At 46.9% G+C, this 19,015-nt stretch overlaps 1 protein-coding gene across 2 annotated transcripts in view; it reads left to right on the top strand.

Annotated features, from left to right (window-relative positions):
* Nucleotides 1–19,015, top strand: part of THOC2 (THO complex subunit 2) — a 1,568,999-nt gene that overhangs the window by 138,285 nt on the left and 1,411,699 nt on the right. For both annotated transcript variants that reach the window (XM_085608126.1, XM_085608125.1), the window contains exons 4-5: nucleotides 10,576–10,627; nucleotides 11,404–11,474. In XM_085608126.1, coding sequence (XP_085464252.1) covers nucleotides 10,576–10,627; nucleotides 11,404–11,474 — 123 coding nt within the window. The remainder of the gene's footprint in view (nucleotides 1–10,575; nucleotides 10,628–11,403; nucleotides 11,475–19,015) is intronic.

Below are 19,015 nucleotides of genomic sequence, written 5' to 3'. Positions count from 1 at the left end.
TTGGGAAGGAACGGAAGGAAGAGGAAGACTTACTTTGAGGATTGGAGCTGTTGGCATTTCCTCTGGATCTGAAGCCTCTGTTCCGTGGCCCTCTGCCTCATTGTGGATAAAATTGCTGGTTGGATGGGTAGAAGCCTCTACCGCTACCTCTGAAAGTTGAGAAGGGCCGTTGGAAGCCACAGCTGGAAGAGCGGCCTCTTCTTTCAGCCTTTCCAGAAAGGTTGGAGCTGAAAACTCTCTTCGTGTTTGCCTGAGCCCTATCCAGGGCAGTCAAGGTTGCAACGTATTTGCCAATAGATTTAATCATGTCCTCACCGAAGAGGAGCCCCTTGGGGTTATCGGAGGGTTCTTTTTCAGCCAAATCACCCAGTTTCGGGTTAATCTTGGTGAGGATAGTTCTCTCGATGTTGAGGCTAGAGCTGGCATTGCCGAGGAGAACTATGGCCCTTTGGCTCCATCCTCGAATGAGGTTAACATCAAGGGGGGTATTAGAAATATGTGATTCTTCTGCTAGGTCGAGAATCCTTGTGAGTGGTCCAAGGATGTCAAGTAGGCGGTCTTGACAACCTTTGAGAGCTCTCTAGACCTTTTCTGGGGTCCTTTCCCAATTTAAATAGAAATTTGATACGGTCTGGGTCCAGGTTGGGGGTTTGGGAGACCTTATCTTGGATAGAGGGTCTTGGACACTCTAATCTCAGGGTGTTTCTGGTCTCTCTTTCTAGATAATTTCTAAGCCACCTGGTGATAAATTTAGAGACGTGTTCTTGAGGGAACCAGTTGTAGCTATTGGGGTGTGAAATATTAAGGGGGTCGAACATTTCCTCTCCTAGGGGGTTGAGGATAACCTTTTTAGATGAAGGGGAATCTATGTCAAAGGGGTGTTTAATTCTTTCTCCTGGTCATCTAAATCTAGTACGAATTCATCGTAGGGGTTATTAAAATTTTCTTCCTCCTCCTCGGAGTTAGACTGCGTCAGACTGCTTTGAATTCGAATTTGTGCCGCGAGGGACACCCATCAAGTTTGTGCTGCTGGGGACACCCGTCATATTTGTGCCGCGAGGGACACCATTGTCATTTGAGGCGCAATGGCCTCCCATCACAAGTGAGGTGGTACGACCTCCCAAATCAATTGAGGTGCTACGACCTCCCAAATTGCAGTCAAAGGGGGGATCGCAGTTTTTTTTATTATTTTTATTTTTTATTTTTATTTTTTTAGTTTTTTTACGCTGACTACTGAGGTCATCAGGGAAATCACCATGTGGAAGGGAGAGAGATCTTTTAGAGGACATAACTTCTTTGAGGGTAGAGAGCATGCAGGATCTCATTTCTTTTTGTAAGAAAAGTTTAAAAGAATTATCATCGTGAATGGGAGAGCTGGCGGTAGCCTCATCAGAATCTAATTCTGACATGTTGGGAAAGGCTCTGGTAAGGATGTGCCTTAAAAGAAATTAAAAAGATTAAAATTTGAATTCTCCCCCCTTTTTTTTATTTTTTTATTTTAATAGTATAATTTCATAGATTTTAAATAATTTTATTTATTGTATATCTTTTTTTTTTTTTTATTTGGAATGGTAATAATAATTTATTAAATTTTTTTTTTGAAGAGCTTTAGGCTTGATGATGGAATATTATTAAGAATGCCCTGCTGAAATTAGGTTAAAAAAAGACTATAAAATTGAATTAGCTAGAGAGCTGTAGAAAATTCTTGATTTAAACGTCCTCTCGAGTTCTCCGGCAGCAGCTGATCATCAACGCGAAGTAACTGAATGCTTCGCTCGAGATCAGCTGCTGCCGGTGAGGAGTTAGAGAAAAGGCAGTAGGGAGCGCCTTAACGTTTTGCACCGTTGCTAAGGTGCTTTCTAAAATCAGAGGGGCTCACGACACGCTTGCGAGGAAGAAGCGAGCGCGTCGAAAAAGGCATCCGGATTTCCCAAGATTACATCATGTCGACTCGGAAGTGAGTCGACACGTGGGAAGGGAGAGAAGAGTCGGTAAGAGGCAGGAGCGTCGCGGGGAATGTCCGCGCACGAGGAGAAGTGCTTGAAGGTAGGGAAACCACCAAGGGAGGGGCGGGAAGGCTAACCGACAACCTCAATAGGAATTGGGGTGAGGGGGTGACGGGGGGGGGGGGGGAAGAGGGCCCAGGATCACCCACAGGGCGAGGGAGGAAGCAAGCGCCACAGAGAAAATACAATTGAAATCGTGAAAGACGATCAAATAAGATAAACAATCTAATTAAAAAGGCATAGCGAAATGGGGAGAATAATCAAACAAGCGATTATATAAGAAGCAAGAGGAGATGTTACTTATCTGCTTGTGAGCCGCATTTAAAAGAGGCAGTCTGTTTCTGTCTCTTGCCATTTATACCTTGTGCTCACCGCATTCTAGAACTGTTTTCTCTTTGTGATGTAGTGCGGCTGCTTGTGATCTGCATTAAAGGATTAATGCATAATGTAGCCTCCGGTCTTGTAATGGAATCCTTGCACTGTAAGATAATATGGCATGGTGTTTTCTACTAGTTCTATATTATTTCTTTTGTTTATTAACATTGGGTTAGTATTGATGCATTTTGTATTTGCTTGTCAGTTCCTCCAACATATTTGCTCAAGCCTCAATCTCTTCTATTGCTTTTTCTTCCTTTTTAACCATTTTTGTATAGTTGTTGAGCTTCAGCTCACTCCATCATATACCTTTCCTGCTGAGGTCACAGGAGCTTTGTGATGAAGCCAGTGTCCTGGAGCAATTGCAGCTCTGACTGCCAGGCTTGCTTTAACTTTCCAATAAAGCCTATGCTCTCTTTGCTGCATTAAGATTCCATGTCTGTGTCCTTATTGTGACCTCTGGGAGTAGCAAATCAGTGGTTCCTTTGGTAGTATTTGAACAAAAAGCAGTATGTATCTGGGGAGAAAGTATGGCCAGTTCCCTCATACTCCATAGGTAAGTGGATTACAGTTATTTGACAAAAGATAGGCAGGTATATTAGACACATTAGAAAGTATGATAACAAGCATATGCAGTGCAATAGGTCTCGCATTACTGAATGTTTGAGCTATAGGCATTGCAAATTAATGTTTTGTTTTTTTGGGGTTAAAAAACATATCCCAGCAATAGCACAAGTAATAATCTATGAAGCAAGAAAAGGGTGCAGTACCGCATGCTGTTACTAGGTGTCCCTGTGTAGTTGTAAAGGGACCTCTATTAGCCACATAAGCTAGTGCACCCTTACTTATGATACTGCTGGGATATTTAAAAAAAAAAAAAAACACATAATTTGCAACGCCAATAGCTATTTTAGTGCTAAGACATTTGCTCACCTTCTGTCTATCAAGGGAAGGGTGATTCTCATGTTTGAAGGAGGAAATATTTAATCATAAATTTAGAGTGCCACAAACATTTGTTAACTCTAGTCCTGGTTTAATGTGTTGACACACCAATACTCAAAACATGCATTACCTTTATTTTCCATAGGGGAAGCTTCGAGGCTGTAGATTTGTTTCTTCGTCAGTTGTAAATAGTGTTAGGGTTGCCTAAGAGCTTTTTTCTCTCGTTAGTTTGTGCTGCTGGTTAGGCTTTGCATAGATCATGTTGATTTTCACGAATAAACTTGTTTTCATTTATGGAGGATCACATTGTAGAAGTTAATTTGCTTAACCTTCTTACGCAAGACAGGTAACTGTTCCCAAAATGTCCAATAATGTGAATCAAATCTATTTTAATTCGTATATTATTTTCTTCGGCCCTAATCCTTGTAAAGCATGGCGCCAATTGTGGCCACAGGATAATTTCCCCCCTTAACCTCAGTAAGCATCGTGAAGAACCTTTGGGTCAAGCTAGACGCTGACCTGTCCATGAAGGCTCAGATTCAAACTGTTGCCGGTACCTGCTTTGGGTTGCTGAAAATGTTAAAGAATTTTCTCCCCCGGCTTCTGGTCTCACACAGGATGATTGCAGTCCAGGCCCTGATTGTATTACGGCTCGACTACATCGACGTCCTGTACCTGGGCCTCCCTGACTATCTACTCTGTCGCTTGCAGGTAGTTCAGAATGCGGTGGCCAGAGCTATTCTCATGGTGGGTCCCAGAGCACGAATGTCTCCCCATCTGAAATCTTTGCACTTGCTACTGGTCCGGAAGAGGATCCATTTTAAAGCTCTAGTCCTGGCCTTTAAGGCCCTACATAATATGGGTGTCTCTTACATTGGGAAAATAATTCAGTTTTGCAGCGTGAATCTTTCTGGATTCACTATGCTGTGCATTATTCCGCGATCTTGTGGTTGGGTCCGGATTCGTAGTCTTTCCTTTGTTTTTTTTTTTTTTTTTTTTTTTTTTTTTTTGTAGCCCAGGTGGGCGTCGACGTCCACCATTTGGTGCACCTCCCGTGACGTCGTCGTGCTTCCTGCGGAAGTCCCACCTTTGGGGCGCCATCTTCAGATTCTTTTTTCCGCCGTTGGGTCTGGATCGTCATCGGGAAGCTCCAGAAGTTCACTCGGAGGAAGAAGGAAGAAAAGCGAGTTTCATCGATAGAATCAAGAGAAGACATCAGGAAAGAACAGATTTCGACAGGAACGCGAAGAAAGAAGACCAGCGAGCCTTTTTCTTCGACAACCTTGGAGAATGCACGCTCAGAGACCCTGAGCGAAATGGACAAGACGCCATTCAAGTTCTGCCCAAACTGCCACCACAAGTTCGCGCAGAAAGACCTGCATCCGGTCTGCAACCTCTGCCTACCGGTGGATCATCAGAGTATCGACTGCAACGCCTGCTCAGTCTTCGCGCCGAAGACACTCAGGGTGAGAGAGAGGCAGAGGAGAGCCAACGCCAACATGGAGGGCCAAGGAAAACCCCCGACACTCTACGCGCTGGGCCTCGACACGGACGACGAGGACAACGTCGCCGAGGCAGCCGAAAACTTCACGGTCGTAGAGACCGACAAGAAGAAAGAAGACGAGGTAAGAGAATCGTCGAGCGCAAATCAAAAAACACCTCGAAAACACGAGGGTGACTCGAGAAAAACTGAGTCAAGGTCCACGAAGGGAGCCCCGGCGCCAAAAACTTCGACGTCCAAAGGGGGAACTTCGGACAAAAGGCCCAGCGGATCCTTACAAAAGGACTCCCTGGCGCAGAAAGACGCCGAAAGGCAAGGGTCGTCGAAATCATCCCATGAAACGGGCCGATCGACGCAGAAAGAACGTTCGACGTCGACGCAAGTTTCATCGAAAAGGCCCGCGGTCGACGCCGAAAGCATCTCCGAAATGGAGAAAAAGAAGAGGCGGCTCGAGGCCGAAATGGAGAACATCCTTCAAAGGAAGAAGGAGTTCGACGCCAGGATGAAGGAATTCAAGATTCCAACGGTTTCATCGGCGGACGTCGTCGAAGTCGAGGAGGAGTTCGACGCCGAAGGGCTGACAAGGGACCTCGAAGAGGAAGAGGAGCCCTATTATGAGGAAGAAGCCGAGGAAGAAGACCAACAATCGTTCTTCGAATCGGCGACATCTACCGGCAACGACGTCGAATGGCAAGATCTCGACACCGAAAACCCGGAGGAGGCCGTGGACACGTACCCCTCGAGGCCTTCGCCACCAGACGACATCGGGGTGTACAATATGGTGGTGAAGAGCGCAGCAATGGCCTTCGGCGTCAAGCTCGACGAGGAGAGGCCGAAAGCAGATTTTCTCGTCGAAACACTGCTCCCCATCCAGACTAGGAGCCAGTTCCTCCCCATGCTACAAAGCGTGATGAACCAGGGGAGAGAAGCCTTCAAGGAGCCTGCCACCTGTCGGTCGATCACGCCCAGGACAGAGAAAAAGTATAAACACTCCTCCCTGGACCCACCTTACATCAAGGGTAGCGTCACCGCAGACTCCATCATTGCCTCCACGGCCAGGAGAAGGGCCAACGTGCCAGCAACCTCGGGCCCACCTCCAGATAAAGAGAGCAGGAGAATCGACCTCACAGGCAGAAAGGTCGAGAGGAACGCCGCAATGCACTGGCGCATGGCGAATTCAAATGCACTCCTAAATAGACACCAGTACCAACACTGGGATGAAATGGGGGAACTAGTAAAGCACCTCCCCGAAGAATACCGCAAGAGAGCCTCTCACCTGGTAGATGAAGGCAAGAACATCGCCAACTCCTGTATAAAGACGGCGTTTGATGGGGCAGAGACTTCAGCAAGACTCATGGCCATAGGGGTCACAGAAAGGAGGCATGCATGGCTAAGAATCTCGGGATTCAAACCGGAAGTGCAGAACAACATCCTGGGCACTCCCTTCAACGGAGAGACACTGTTCGGAGCAACGGTGGACGAGAAGCTCACCCAGCTCAAGAAGGAGAACGAGACAGCGAGGTCCATGGGGGCCCTGCAGCTGAGGGGAATGAGACGAGGAAATCCCTCGAGGAGACCCTACGGTAGGGGTGGAAGCCAACAGGGGACGTCGCACCAGGCGTTCCAACAAGGTCAGCAGGGCGAAGGTCACGGACAAAGTCAGCAGAAGCAAAGCTGGCAATATCAACCTCGGGGCCAGTCCTTTCGAGGGAGAGGGAACGGACGTGGCCAAAGGAGGAGAGGGGGCGATCAGCCCTCCTCGAAGTGACTCAGCACGCAAGAAGACGCCCACCCTCGTCAGGCCCCCAAGGGTGAGGCGCAAAAAGGTGTCATCAGGGGGAAGAGAAGATCCAAGAGCCTACGAGCATACGTCACCGGTAGGCGGAAGGCTGAGGTTCTACCTTCAGGAGTGGCGGCGCATAACCACAGACAAGTGGATACGGAACATCGTGCAGTACGGATACTGCGTAGACTTGGAGAAAAGACCTCCAAACAGAAAGCCGAAGGGAAGACAGAGATCGGCTCAAGAACTGGCAATACTCAGAGAAGAAACACGGAAACTCCTGCAAAAGGGAGCCATAGAGACAGTGCCGTTCAGGGAACGCAACAAAGGGGTCTACTCAAACTACTTCGTGGTTCCGAAGGTAGACGGAGACCTCAGACCCATACTGGACCTCCGGTACCTAAACAAGTTCGTCAAAACACAAAGGTTCAAAATGACTTCACTGCAGGAGGTACTGCCACAGATAGGAGAAGGGGACTTCATGGTCACCGTGGACCTCAAGGATGCCTACCTTCACATCCCAATAAACAGAAGGCACAAGGGCCTTCTAAGATTCAACATCGAACAGGAACACTACCAGTTCACAACCCTGGCCTTCGGATTAAAATCAGCGCCAAGGGTCTTTACAAAATGCCTGTCGGCGGTAGCGGCACACCTACGAAAGCAGGGCATACACGTATACCCCTACTTGGACGACTGGCTGGTCAAGGCAAACTCACGCGAGAAGTGCGAGAGGCACGCAAAACGCGTAACGGACACCCTCACAAATCTGGGATTTTCCATCCACTGGGGAAAATCATCGCTGGAACCGGAGCAGGTAAAGATTTTCCTGGGGGCACAAATCAACTCCCTCAACAGTACAGTAGTGCCCAGCGACAGGAGGACAGATGCCCTACTGAAGGAGACGCAGCTCTACCAGAAGGGGCGAGCTCTGACAGTGAGGGCGGTGAGCAAGATGATGGGGATGATGGCGTCCTGTATCCAGCTGGTGCCGAATGTACGCCTGCACATGAGACCATTCCAGGAATGGCTGCAACAGCAATGGTCACAAGCAAACGGAAGTTGGGAGGATCTAGTGGTTGTTACGCACGCAGTGCAGGAGGAGATAACTTGGTGGAACAGAGACAACATAACAACAGGGAGAAGCCTGACACCACCAAGCCCAACAGTGACCATTACCACGGACGCATCGCAGATGGGATGGGGAGCGCACATGGACAACCTCAGAGTGAGGGGTCTATGGGCTCCGGCAGACGCGGTCCGCCACATCAACTACCTCGAGTTGAAAACAATACTGCTAGCCCTGAAGGCATTCCAGAGACACCTGTGCGGGCAGAGGGTGTTGGTGCAGACAGACAACACCACGGCGATGTTCTACATCAACAAACAAGGGGGGACACAGTCGTTTCCCCTCTCATCCCTAGCTCAGGAGATTTGGAGATGGGCCATACCTCTCAGGATAGATCTACTGGCAATTCACCTACCGGGGAAGGACAATGTGGAGGCAGACTGGCTGAGCAGGCAGACCTCAGCATCGCACGAGTGGGAGCTCAATGGCCAGGAAACGGAGAAACTCTTCCGGAGATGGGGGACTCCCACAATAGACCTTTTTGCAACACGCCACAATGCAAAATGCCAAAGCTTCGCGTCCAGGCAACCAGATCAGCAATCCAAGGGAAATGCCCTATGGATAAGCTGGTCGAGGACATTTGCCTACGCCTTTCCACCGATACCCCTGTTGCACAGAGTGCTCGACAAGTGCAGAACCAGCAACATGAGTCTGATCCTGGTGGCCCCACAGTGGGCGAGGCAGACATGGTTCTCACAGATTCAAGAAATGGCGCAAGGCAATCCGTACAGGTTCGAGCGAAGAAAAGACCTGCTCTCAATGCAAAACGGGGAGGTCCTGCACCCAGAGCCAGAGACCCTCAACCTAGCAGCATGGCTCCTGAAGACCTAGAGTTCGCACACCTAAGGTTACCTCAGAGCACTATGCGAGTGCTACGGGAGGCAAGGAAACCTACTACAAGAAAGTGCTACAGCGCAAAGTGGAAGAGATTCACGGTGTGGTGCAGGAAGAAGGGCCTGCACAACAGAATGACAAGAGACTCAACGGTGCTGAGGTACCTCACACACCTTCTAAAGAGTAACCTCTGCTCGAGCTCCCTAAGGGTGCACCTAGCAGCGATCGTTGCCTACACCAGAGGTGAGAAGGGTGGAAGTTTCTTCAGCTCGCAGGTGGTGAAGAGATTCATGGAGGGAGCCAAAAGAATGGCACCCCCGAAAAGGTTGCCGCCGCCGGCATGGAATTTAAACGTGGTTCTGACGGAGCTCATGAAGGCGCCGTTTGAACCCATTCACAAGGCCAATCTACAAATGTTGACGATGAAGACTGCCTTTCTAGTGGCCATAACCTCACTACGCAGAGTGAGCGAGCTTCAAGCACTAACGCTACAGGAGCCCTACATTCAAATTCACAAGGACAGGGTAGTCCTGAGGACGGACCCACACTTCATGCCCAAGGTAGTGTCGGCGTTTCACATGAATCAGAGTATACAGATACCGAGTTTCTTCCAAAACCCGACTACAAATGCAGAAAAGGCCCTGCACACCCTCGATGCCAGAAGAGCGGTGATGCACTACATTGAAAGAACCAAAGAACTCAGGAAGTCGAAGCAGCTGTTTGTGTCCTTTGCTACTAGCTTCATGGGTAGACCAGTGACCAAGGGCACCATCGCTAGATGGATTGCCCTCACTATCCAATTCTGTCACAAACAGGCGGGACAGGAGCTAACGGAGGGGCCACAAGCTCACTCCACAAGGAAGAAGGGGGCCACAGTTGCCTTCCTGGCAAACACGCCCATCCAAGACATTTGTCTCGCAGCAACTTGGGCATCTGTGCACACGTTCACAAAGCACTACTGCGTGGACATTCAAATGAATAAGGAAGCACAGGTCGGACAGAAGGTGCTACAACACATTTTCAACGACCAGCGATCATCTTCCACCCAGCCACCACAAAAATAGGAAAACCGCTACAAAATCTATGCACAGCATAGTGAATCCAGAAAGATTCACGCTGCAAAACGAAAAGTTTCTTACCTGTCGGTGTAGTTTTGCAGCTTGAAGATCTTTCTGGATTCACTAGCGAACCCACCCACCTCCGCCAGGAAGATGAGGCTGGAGGAAGAGGGGGTGAAATGGATAGGATCAAAAAAGTGGATACGTACAGAAATATGGACAAAAGGATTAATCAATCGCCTAGGGTTAAAAAAAAAAAAAAAAAAAAAAACAGGGAAAAAAGAACCCGAAGATGGCGCCCCAAAGGTGGGACTTCCGCAGGAAGCACGACGACGTCACGGGAGGTGCACCAAATGGTGGACGTCGACGCCCACCTGGGCTACAAAAAAAAAAAAAAAAAAAAACAAAGGAAAGACTACGAATCCGGACCCAACCACAAGATCGCGGAATAATGCACAGCATAGTGAATCCAGAAAGATCTTCAAGCTGCAAAACTACACCGACAGGTAAGAAACTTTTCGATCTATGTCCCGCAACGGGCTTTGAGGTCCTCAGCACAGCTTTTGACGACCATCCCTAGGTTTTCTCGTTCCCACATGGGTGGTCGCTCCTTCCAAGTGATGGCCTCTCAGCTATGGAACAGCCTGCTACTTTCTCTTAGACGGGTGCAGAATCTCCTCGCCTTTAGGAGGCAACTAAAAACCTGGCTATTCCAACATTAGATCTAGGCCTTCCTGTTTTAGTGCAAACTGTCTGTCTCGTGGTCCTTTCAGCCCGAGACACTGTGTGGAGTTGCTGCCCGCTTTACAAGTACCTATCTACATTACGTTACATTACAATAAATGTTACAGTAGTAAATCAGAGCAATATCTCTAATATGAACTTATCTAGACATGTTTGTTTATTTTCTCTAGCACTTAATTTATTTTCCTTTTTCTCACATTTAGGAACTTCGGGATGACATACCCTCAATTTTAGCAGATGTGTTCTGTATATTAGGTAATATACCTTTTTTATTGTCAAATGTTGCTCTCTAAATTATTTCAACCTTGGTAACTATGCTGATGTATCCTGTGTGGTATTAACTCACAGCGTACTTGGTCTTCAACTTTACCTTGTCTATTTGATACTATTGGTCTTCATTGCACCCTTGTGCACCTGCATAACATTATGGTTTTGTTGGTCCGGGACTTTTTGGGCCTACAACAGAGGGTCTTTGGAGACTTGCCTCTGTAAAATCTTGTAGTACTGGATAATCGTTAATTTCCCTTCAGTGAACGCAGCAGTTGTGCGAATTTACAGGAGGTGCTCCATCTTTTTTCTGTTTTTTCATCAGTGCTATATTCTGATTATAAGTATACACCCATAGTGCGCCTCATTTCTGAGGGAGTGTGGTTGCTTCCCACTCAGCACAAGGTCTTGGGCCAGGCCTTTTTAATATACCCCTTTGCAAGTAAAGGTGCACCCAGTACCGATGATCTCTTGCCTTAATGAACCAGCCATATGACTTCTTAATCATTATGGTGTAATAGAGCCTTTTAGCTCTAGATGTAACGCGCATCAGGGCCTAAGGCAGCAAGGGAAAAAAATAAAACCTCCCTTTTATTCATGTTGGTTCTAAAATACCAGATGTGTAAAAAACACAGGTTGGTCACCAGAACTGTACTTCCTGTATTCCCTAACGACCTTATGTGAGAATCACAGGTCACTCTTCTTTAAATAAGAAAACACGTAATATGTTTTAAACACCTAAACTTGTGTTAAATTTATTGCAGATATTGAAACCAGCTGTTTAGAAGAAAAAAGTAAACGAGATTACTTTACAGTCCTGGTGTCATCTTGTCTGGTAAGTTGAATGTTTAAGTCCCTTCCTTGAGTTCTCATTATTTATCATTCTTAGAAATACATCCTCCACTGGACGTGATCATGCCTCTAGATTCAATGGGAAGAGTGTGGCAATGTAAAATAGAAGTGTCCTTTTTAAAAATTTATTTTTATTAATTTTGACAGAGGGTAAACTAAATACAAAGACATTGGTCTCAGAATAAGAGTAGAGTTGTATACAGTTACAAGAGTTGCTCAGTTACCATTGTCTGGTTGCACATTGTTACGCATTCTTAACAACATTAGAATATACAAGGAGGGATATATGGTGTCCATAGCGCAGAGTGCCAGGTAAGCACAAAAATATGGCGCCTATCCGCAGTGAGGGAATGTGTGTTATCGGGAAATGGGGTTCCTCACAGGGTGTGGACTGTATTAAGGGAGGGGCAGGGGGGTGGAGTAGGTTGGACATTGTGTAAGGCGTGGTTGATGTCAGTTTTAGGTGCTTGTTCCTCTTTGTATCAGTCAGGGGTGTGGTGTCCATCCTCAAATGGAAATAGTTGTAAATATGATTGCAGAGGTTTGCCGATGTTTTCAGGTCTGGATGCGGTTGTTTGGAGAGAGGTGTAAATGTCACTCCTGTTATCACAGTTTACCAGGCCCTGCATCCATCGTTTGACTGTAGGGTGTGATGTGGCTCCCCAATGCATGGAGACTTGGTGTTTAGCCAATACCAGCACAATGGCAGTATACAGCCAGATTCCCTTAAGCAATGCCCGAACATAACCCAGAAGGGCTGTAAGTAGTGTTGGGTCAATCTCCTTTCTATCATCCGAGACAAGATATGGAATTCTTCCTCCCAGTATGCAAGTATAGGTGCACAATTCCAGGCTAGGTGTATAAAGACATTGTGGTCTGACGCACATCTAGGGCAATTATGGGATTTGATGGGATCAAATTTGGCCACTAAATGCGGGGTGGAGTATGATTGATGCAAATACTTAAAAAGCAGTAGCTTGTGTCGGTGTTCGTTTTTGACTAATCTGGTTTGTTCACACCAGTAGAACCACACCTTATCTGGTAAAGGGGTCCCTAAATCTCTCTCGCAGGCCGCGCTCTAGCATAGATAATTTATCTACAGCAGGGCTGTAATTCAGTCTTATGACCTCAGAACTTTGGCAGTCCAGGTAAATACTGAGGTATTTGGGGGATCTGAACACCAGTGGAGAGGAAGTCCAGAGTAGACTGGAGTTTGTCGTCTGTTAGTGGGGAAAATCTCAGGCTAAGCACAATGAATCATAAGACCAGACATTGTCCTGAAGCGAACCACTTCTCGCAGTACAGGGAAGAGGTTAGATTCAGGATTTCTGAGAAACAGCATAATGTCATCTGCATATAGTGATTCGAACAGTGGGCTGCGTTTGAATCGAAGACCTCTCGCTAAGTGTCGCTCTTGTAAGTGCCGGACTAGTGGGTCCATAGCTATAATAAATAGTAGGGGGGGGAAAGAGGGCATCCCTGCCACTTACCCAGAGACAGAAGTAATTGGTTCGTAATGGTACCGTTTACTTTTAAGCGCGCTATGGGAGCTGTGTATGATAGGCGAACAACATTGCAGAAACCCTTAGGGCAGCAGAGTTTGTTCAATGTTGCCATTAGAAAAGGCCACTCCAGTGAATCAAACACTTTCTCAGCGTCTAGTAGGACTGCAGCTGCGGGGTGTTCAGGATTGATTTGATTTAGGACTGCGAATATAGTTCGTAAGTTTACCGGCGTGGAGCGGTTGGGAGCGAAAAGCCCGATTGTAGTTGGGAGATTGTGTTCATCGGTAGAGACAGGCACATAGCTAGTACCCTAGCTAAAAATGTTTATCATGATTTAATAATGACAACGACCGATAGGATGTGCAACGTTCTGCTAGTTTGCCAGGTTTTAATAGGAGGTTTATAACTGCTTCTCGCATTGTCTGGGGGAGTGTGCCGCCTGACAATGCCTCTGCATATACCTTGCGAAGGTACAGGGTTAATTCAGTTTAACGTGCCTTATAGAAGGCACCGGTGAAGCCATCTAGTCAAAGGACTCCTGTGCCGTTGAGGTAGTCTATGCTTGGACAATCTCTCCGCAATTGATAGGTGCAGCTAAGAACTGCTGTTCCGTTTCTAGCCAAACCATGGCAACCTCCGCAAGGTATTTCGCAATGGAGTCTTCGGTGGTGTTGCATTTTGATGTGTACAGTTGGGTGTTATAATTTGAGTTATGTCTTCCGGTGCTGTGATGATAGTTCCGTCATCTAAATGGAAGGACGATATAATTTCTGCCTGATATGGATGGCGTAGGATATTGGCCAGGGTAGGGCTAGGTCTCTCGCCCTCTCCGTATGCTTGTGCTCTGGCATATTTACTCCAATACTTACTTTCCAGGAAAGCCAGGTCTTCTAATTCACAAATTAATTATCCCCTATGTAGGAAAGTAGGGTGATCACCTGCGAGCATCTCGGTATTGAGTAGTTTTAGCGCTTGTTCTACTTGCATCAGGTCTTTACGCATTGAACGCAGCACTCCAGAGTTCTTTGCAATACATATCCATCTGATATATGCGTTGAATGCAGAGTATTGGAGTCGAGTAGCGTTGCACCAAACCCTTATTGTGTTGAAAATATTCAGTAATTGCGTCTTGCACTTCAGTATGGAAGACCTTGTCCAGTAGCGCATTAGTCGGGAAACGCCAGGGCGCGTGGCATTAACCCTTCAGACATCTGCTAAGTACGTAGCATGAGGGAATGATCTAATAGTGTTCTGGGTAGGTGTATAATATCGGTGAGTGCCAGCTTTAGGTGTGGCGTAAGGTACCAGTGATCAATACGAGATCAGTTTCCGTGTGGGACAAGAGTAAAATGTGTATCCCTTCTCTTATGGGTGTTTACAGCGCCATGCCTCAGTTAAAAGGTGGGATTTTGTAAATTCGGGTAATGCACGAAAGGATTGTGGTTTCGTAGCATGGCCTGTTGTGTAATGGGTCCGGGGAGAGGTTGAAATCACCTTCCATGAGAATAGTGGAAGTATTGAATCGAGTAAGGGGTTTAGATATGTCAGCGGGAATCAGTGTTTGGTGCGTAAATATTAACTAGCGGGAGAAGGATGGAGGTTAATGTGCCTGCAACAATTAGTTAACAACCCCCCGGATCAGCAATCACCTCCCCCACTGTGAAGGGTATTGTTTGTGTACCAGGATGCATACCCCCCTGAAGTATGTGTTGTAGTTTGCGAAGAAACGATTTGCTCCCCAAGCAGAGGCATAGCGAGGTGTTGCTTTGGTGGGCAATGAGTTTCCTGGAGAAAAACATTTTGCACTCCGTGTCTGGCTAAGTAGGATAACACTTGCCGGCCCTTCCGCGGGTTGGAGAGCCCCCGCACATTCCAGGTTATACATTTCAATGGGTAAGGTCCAGTAACCTCAGTGGATGTGCTCATTGTCAATAGGAATTAGTGAAAGATAAAGATGTGCGATGCAACCATCCAGTGCAAGGTAACCAATTTGTATGGGATACTTTCTGTATACTGTGCGTAACACGTGACTAATAAAGCAAAAAGAGAAATGAAAAGCAGAACAGGTAATATAAAGCGTTGATCCCTATTACCCCCTTCCGGTAGTGAAATAACTACTGTCGGAGAATCCCAGTAAACGTACCCTTAACCCCTTCAGTGCCCGCCCCTTTCCCCGCCCTGTGCCGGCCGTTGTATTAGCGGGCGGGGTTTATGACGAGCTGGTCTCGTCATGGGCACAGCGCGACTGTGGCCCATGACGAGACCAGCTTGTCACGGGCATTGAAGAGGTTAAGAAGAAATAAGAACAATTTAAAGGAGTCATCATAGGGGGGTGGGATCCCTCAATGAGTGCACCCATTGTCTATGTTTATGTATAAATGGGTAATGGCCTGATTAGAAAGTTCACGGTATTCATCAGATCCTCAGTCGTGCAAGCAACAGAGAACAATTACTTTGTATACTTTGGGAGTATACTGCTGTCATTACGGCCATTGAAGGGAGAGACCCCAGTCCCCCATTAGAAGCGAAAGGAGAAAGGCAAGGGACAGAAAATTCTTGGTATTCAGAGTCCAGTACAGCATTATGCAGGTGAAAGGTGGACGGGAGAAGAATTACCAGTCGCCTTGTTCATGGTAGCAAGTTGAGCTCGATTTTGTTTGCAAAACTAAATAGCGTCATCCACTGTTTTGAATAAATGTACTACCACTGTAGTGTATGCGAAGTTTCGCTGGATAGAGCATTGAGTATTTCACATTGGCACTGCATAAAATCAGTTTGACATCTGTAAATCTGCATTGTGTCTCTTGCACAATTAGGGTGTAGTCGTGGTAGAACGCCTGTGTCATGCCTTGATACTGCAAAGAGTCTTTTTCCCGGGCAAGACGTAGTATAGTGTCACGATCTTGGTGATTGATTAGTTTAGCAGGGATCAATGGAGGAGATGGACCAGGAACCGTCTCAGCTCAGGGTTTTATGGGCCCATCTCCTCTAAAAAGATCAGTGAGTAGTTGTTCCACATAGTTGTACATATGCCCCATGTTAGTGGATTTTGGGATTCCTGTTATACGTATATTATTTCTGCGGGATCTCGCCTCTAAATCTTCCGATTTTGCTGCAGTTTGTTGTTTATCCAGTTTATCAATCCGTTTGATGCTGGAAGAACTTGCGTCCTCCAGATCCGAGATTCGTTGTTCGGGCACGGATATGCACACTTCTTTGTCGCAACGCTGATGCATGCTCACCAGTTTAGCAGCTATGTTATCTAGACTGGTATCTACTGCCCCCCAACCCGCTTTCAGCTCAGCAAGAATGACTGCAGTTCCCTCCGTGGTTGCGGGGTCTGCATCACCCGCGCGCGAGTCTACACCACCACGAGGTTCTTCGTCCCCTCCTCTGGGGGTATTGGCAGAGTCGAATGACAGTGGGCGCTGGCAAGGAGCAGTACGCACCATTGTGGCAAGCACCCATATGAATGGTGGTGCCGGATGTGAGCTGGGACCCTGGTACCGCATCAGTGGGCGAAACTACTTCCTTTGCAATGATACTGGCCCCTTTTTGGCAGTTGGTTACAGCATGAAAAATAGCTCAGCACTAGGGAATAGTAGTGCAGCCATAGTATTAGCGTTTTTTCCCATTATTTATATAGTGAGGTAGCTGAGGCAGAATGAGGCTGGCACATTTTTTTCTATCGTTTCACTTTTTTCAAAATGAAGTGTAAAACAGAAAAAACAAATCACTACAGCAGCACCTCAATAATTGCTATCTCTTGGGGAAAAAAAACATATTTTTTATATTGAATAGGGCTCTTCTTAAGGCAGAGACATTAGCCTTCAGTCAGAAATTATACCTCTGTTCTGATTTGTGACTCGACGGAACAAGAAGCTGCATTTGTGAATTTCATACTCTGTATCGTTTTTAGTTTATTTTGCCTCTTGATGACCTACGGTGCAAACAATATAAAAACACAGTGAACAAAACATTTAGACACTTCAAGGGTCTGTAAGATCAACAATTGCAAAAATAATTTACAAAAACTATAAACTACAGTATATTTAACCCAGTACCTAGAAGTGCTTTGTGATATAGTTACCAAAAGTACTTCCTTTTGAACACCATGTAAATATGCATTCCTCAAATGAGAGCCATTCTAAAAGCTCCACTGCTGACACACAGGCTAGTATCATTGCTGCTGGGCTCGATTTCATCTTACACCATGATGGTAGGATATTGGAGCGACATGCTGGCTTGGGCCCAAATGGGCATCTGATTTTCAACACCGTTCTTTTCTAGATTCTCATGTTGCACAGTATTTTTCAATTTAGTAATTGGGATTGGAAAAAGAATTTGATTTGGTATCCGCAATGGGCAGATTTACTTTGTCTCTTGAGTCATTGGTACCTGAATTCCGACCTCTGAACACATACTGTGACTGTCTTGGCTTTCTAGCTTCCACAGCTACGGGAGTGAGTGAGTCTTCTGTTCCGTATTCATGAATATTGAAAACCATGTGATTAAAAAGGGAAAACTGCTTACTTGTAATGCTACTTCTCCATTGCATATTTCTGCAGTAAATTCATAAGCAACCTATTTTATTTATTTGGAGTTTGTAGAGCGCACAGTTACCCCCAACGGGGGTGTCCCGGCCCTGAAGCAGTCGACTGAATAACAGGCGGGGGGAACTAGGTGTTGGTGAAAAAGCAGGTTTTAAGGGCACGACGGAAAGTAAACTCAGTCTCGGATATGCGGATGGAGAGTGGAAGGGCATTCCAGAGTTTGGTGGTCTAACAGCGTAGGCTGTGCCGCCTGTCCTTTCCTTACGAAAGCGGGGAATGACGAGGAGACATAGCTGGTTGGATCGCAGGGCCCGGTCATGATGGTAGTGCTGGAGTCTGGCTCTTAGGTACGCCGGGCCTAGTGTCCTGGTGGCTCTGAACGCCAAGGTAAGTGCCTTGAATTCTTTGTGCCGGATCACAGGTAGCCAATGAAGGTTTCTCAGGTGTGGAGAGAGAGAGTGGCGGGAGAGTATCCTGTGGCCACCAGAGCGCAGATGGGGGAGAGACTTATGGTTGAATAAAAGTACCTCAGTTTTATCTGAGTTCAGCTTGAGACAGTTCAGTGTCATCCAGGCTGAGATGTTGCTCAGACTCCTGAAGTTGGCAAAGGCCACTTCCGATTGATCTTGAAGAGCTGAAGAAACCAGGGGCAGATATGGCAAATCTAAAGAACTATAAGCCCTTTTCCCAGCTTCCTTTCCTGGCTAAAGTAGTGAAACATGTCCTCAAAACACTTTCATCTTTTATGGGGGAACATTAGCTACTCCAGGAGCGGCACGCTGGCTTTAGTGCCCACCATAGTACTGAACTGGTACTGCAGTCTGTACTCTACAATCTCTGAGTCATGGCCGATAACAAAAAGCCGAAAGCCCCGGTCCTGTTAGATCTGTCAGCGGCGTTTGATGCGGTCAATCATGCACAGCTTTTGGCTCAGATCGTCGACTTGGGCATTTGTGGGTTGCACACCATTGGCTTGAGTCCTTCCTGTCAGGACGGTCCCAAAGGGTTCAGCTGGGTGAGCAGGTGTCGAAAATTGGCGCTCTCACCTGTGGCGTCCCCCAGGGCTAAGCACTGTCCCCGCTCCTTTTTAGGTCTCGCTGAGTCAGCGCACATGCGCTGCTCGGAGAGACTTTAGTAAGTGAGGGCTTCAAAAAATGCTACTGCCGGCTACAGCTTGCAGTGCATGTGCGCAAGCGTGCGCAAGCTGTGGCCGGCGGTAGCATTCCCCCCCCCCCCCCCTCCAGCTTTTTAGCCAGCTTGCTAGACCGCACAACAAGCATGCGCGCTTGCGCGTGCATCCCTTGCATGTTTTAGCGCACCATCGCGATCGCTTTCGCTTTCTCAGCAATCGTGATCGCGATGACTTTCGTGTTTGCAAAGCCAGTGGGAAGGCGATTGTGATAAACATCATGTATGCATGCAACAATTGGAAACATTTTAAAATGCTAGTATTTACATATATTCCA

Source organism: Triturus cristatus, chromosome 5_2 (assembly GCF_964204655.1).
Source record: "Triturus cristatus chromosome 5_2, aTriCri1.1, whole genome shotgun sequence".
Lineage (NCBI taxonomy): Eukaryota > Metazoa > Chordata > Amphibia > Caudata > Salamandridae > Triturus > Triturus cristatus.
This window is presented reverse-complemented; position numbering and strand designations above follow the sequence as displayed.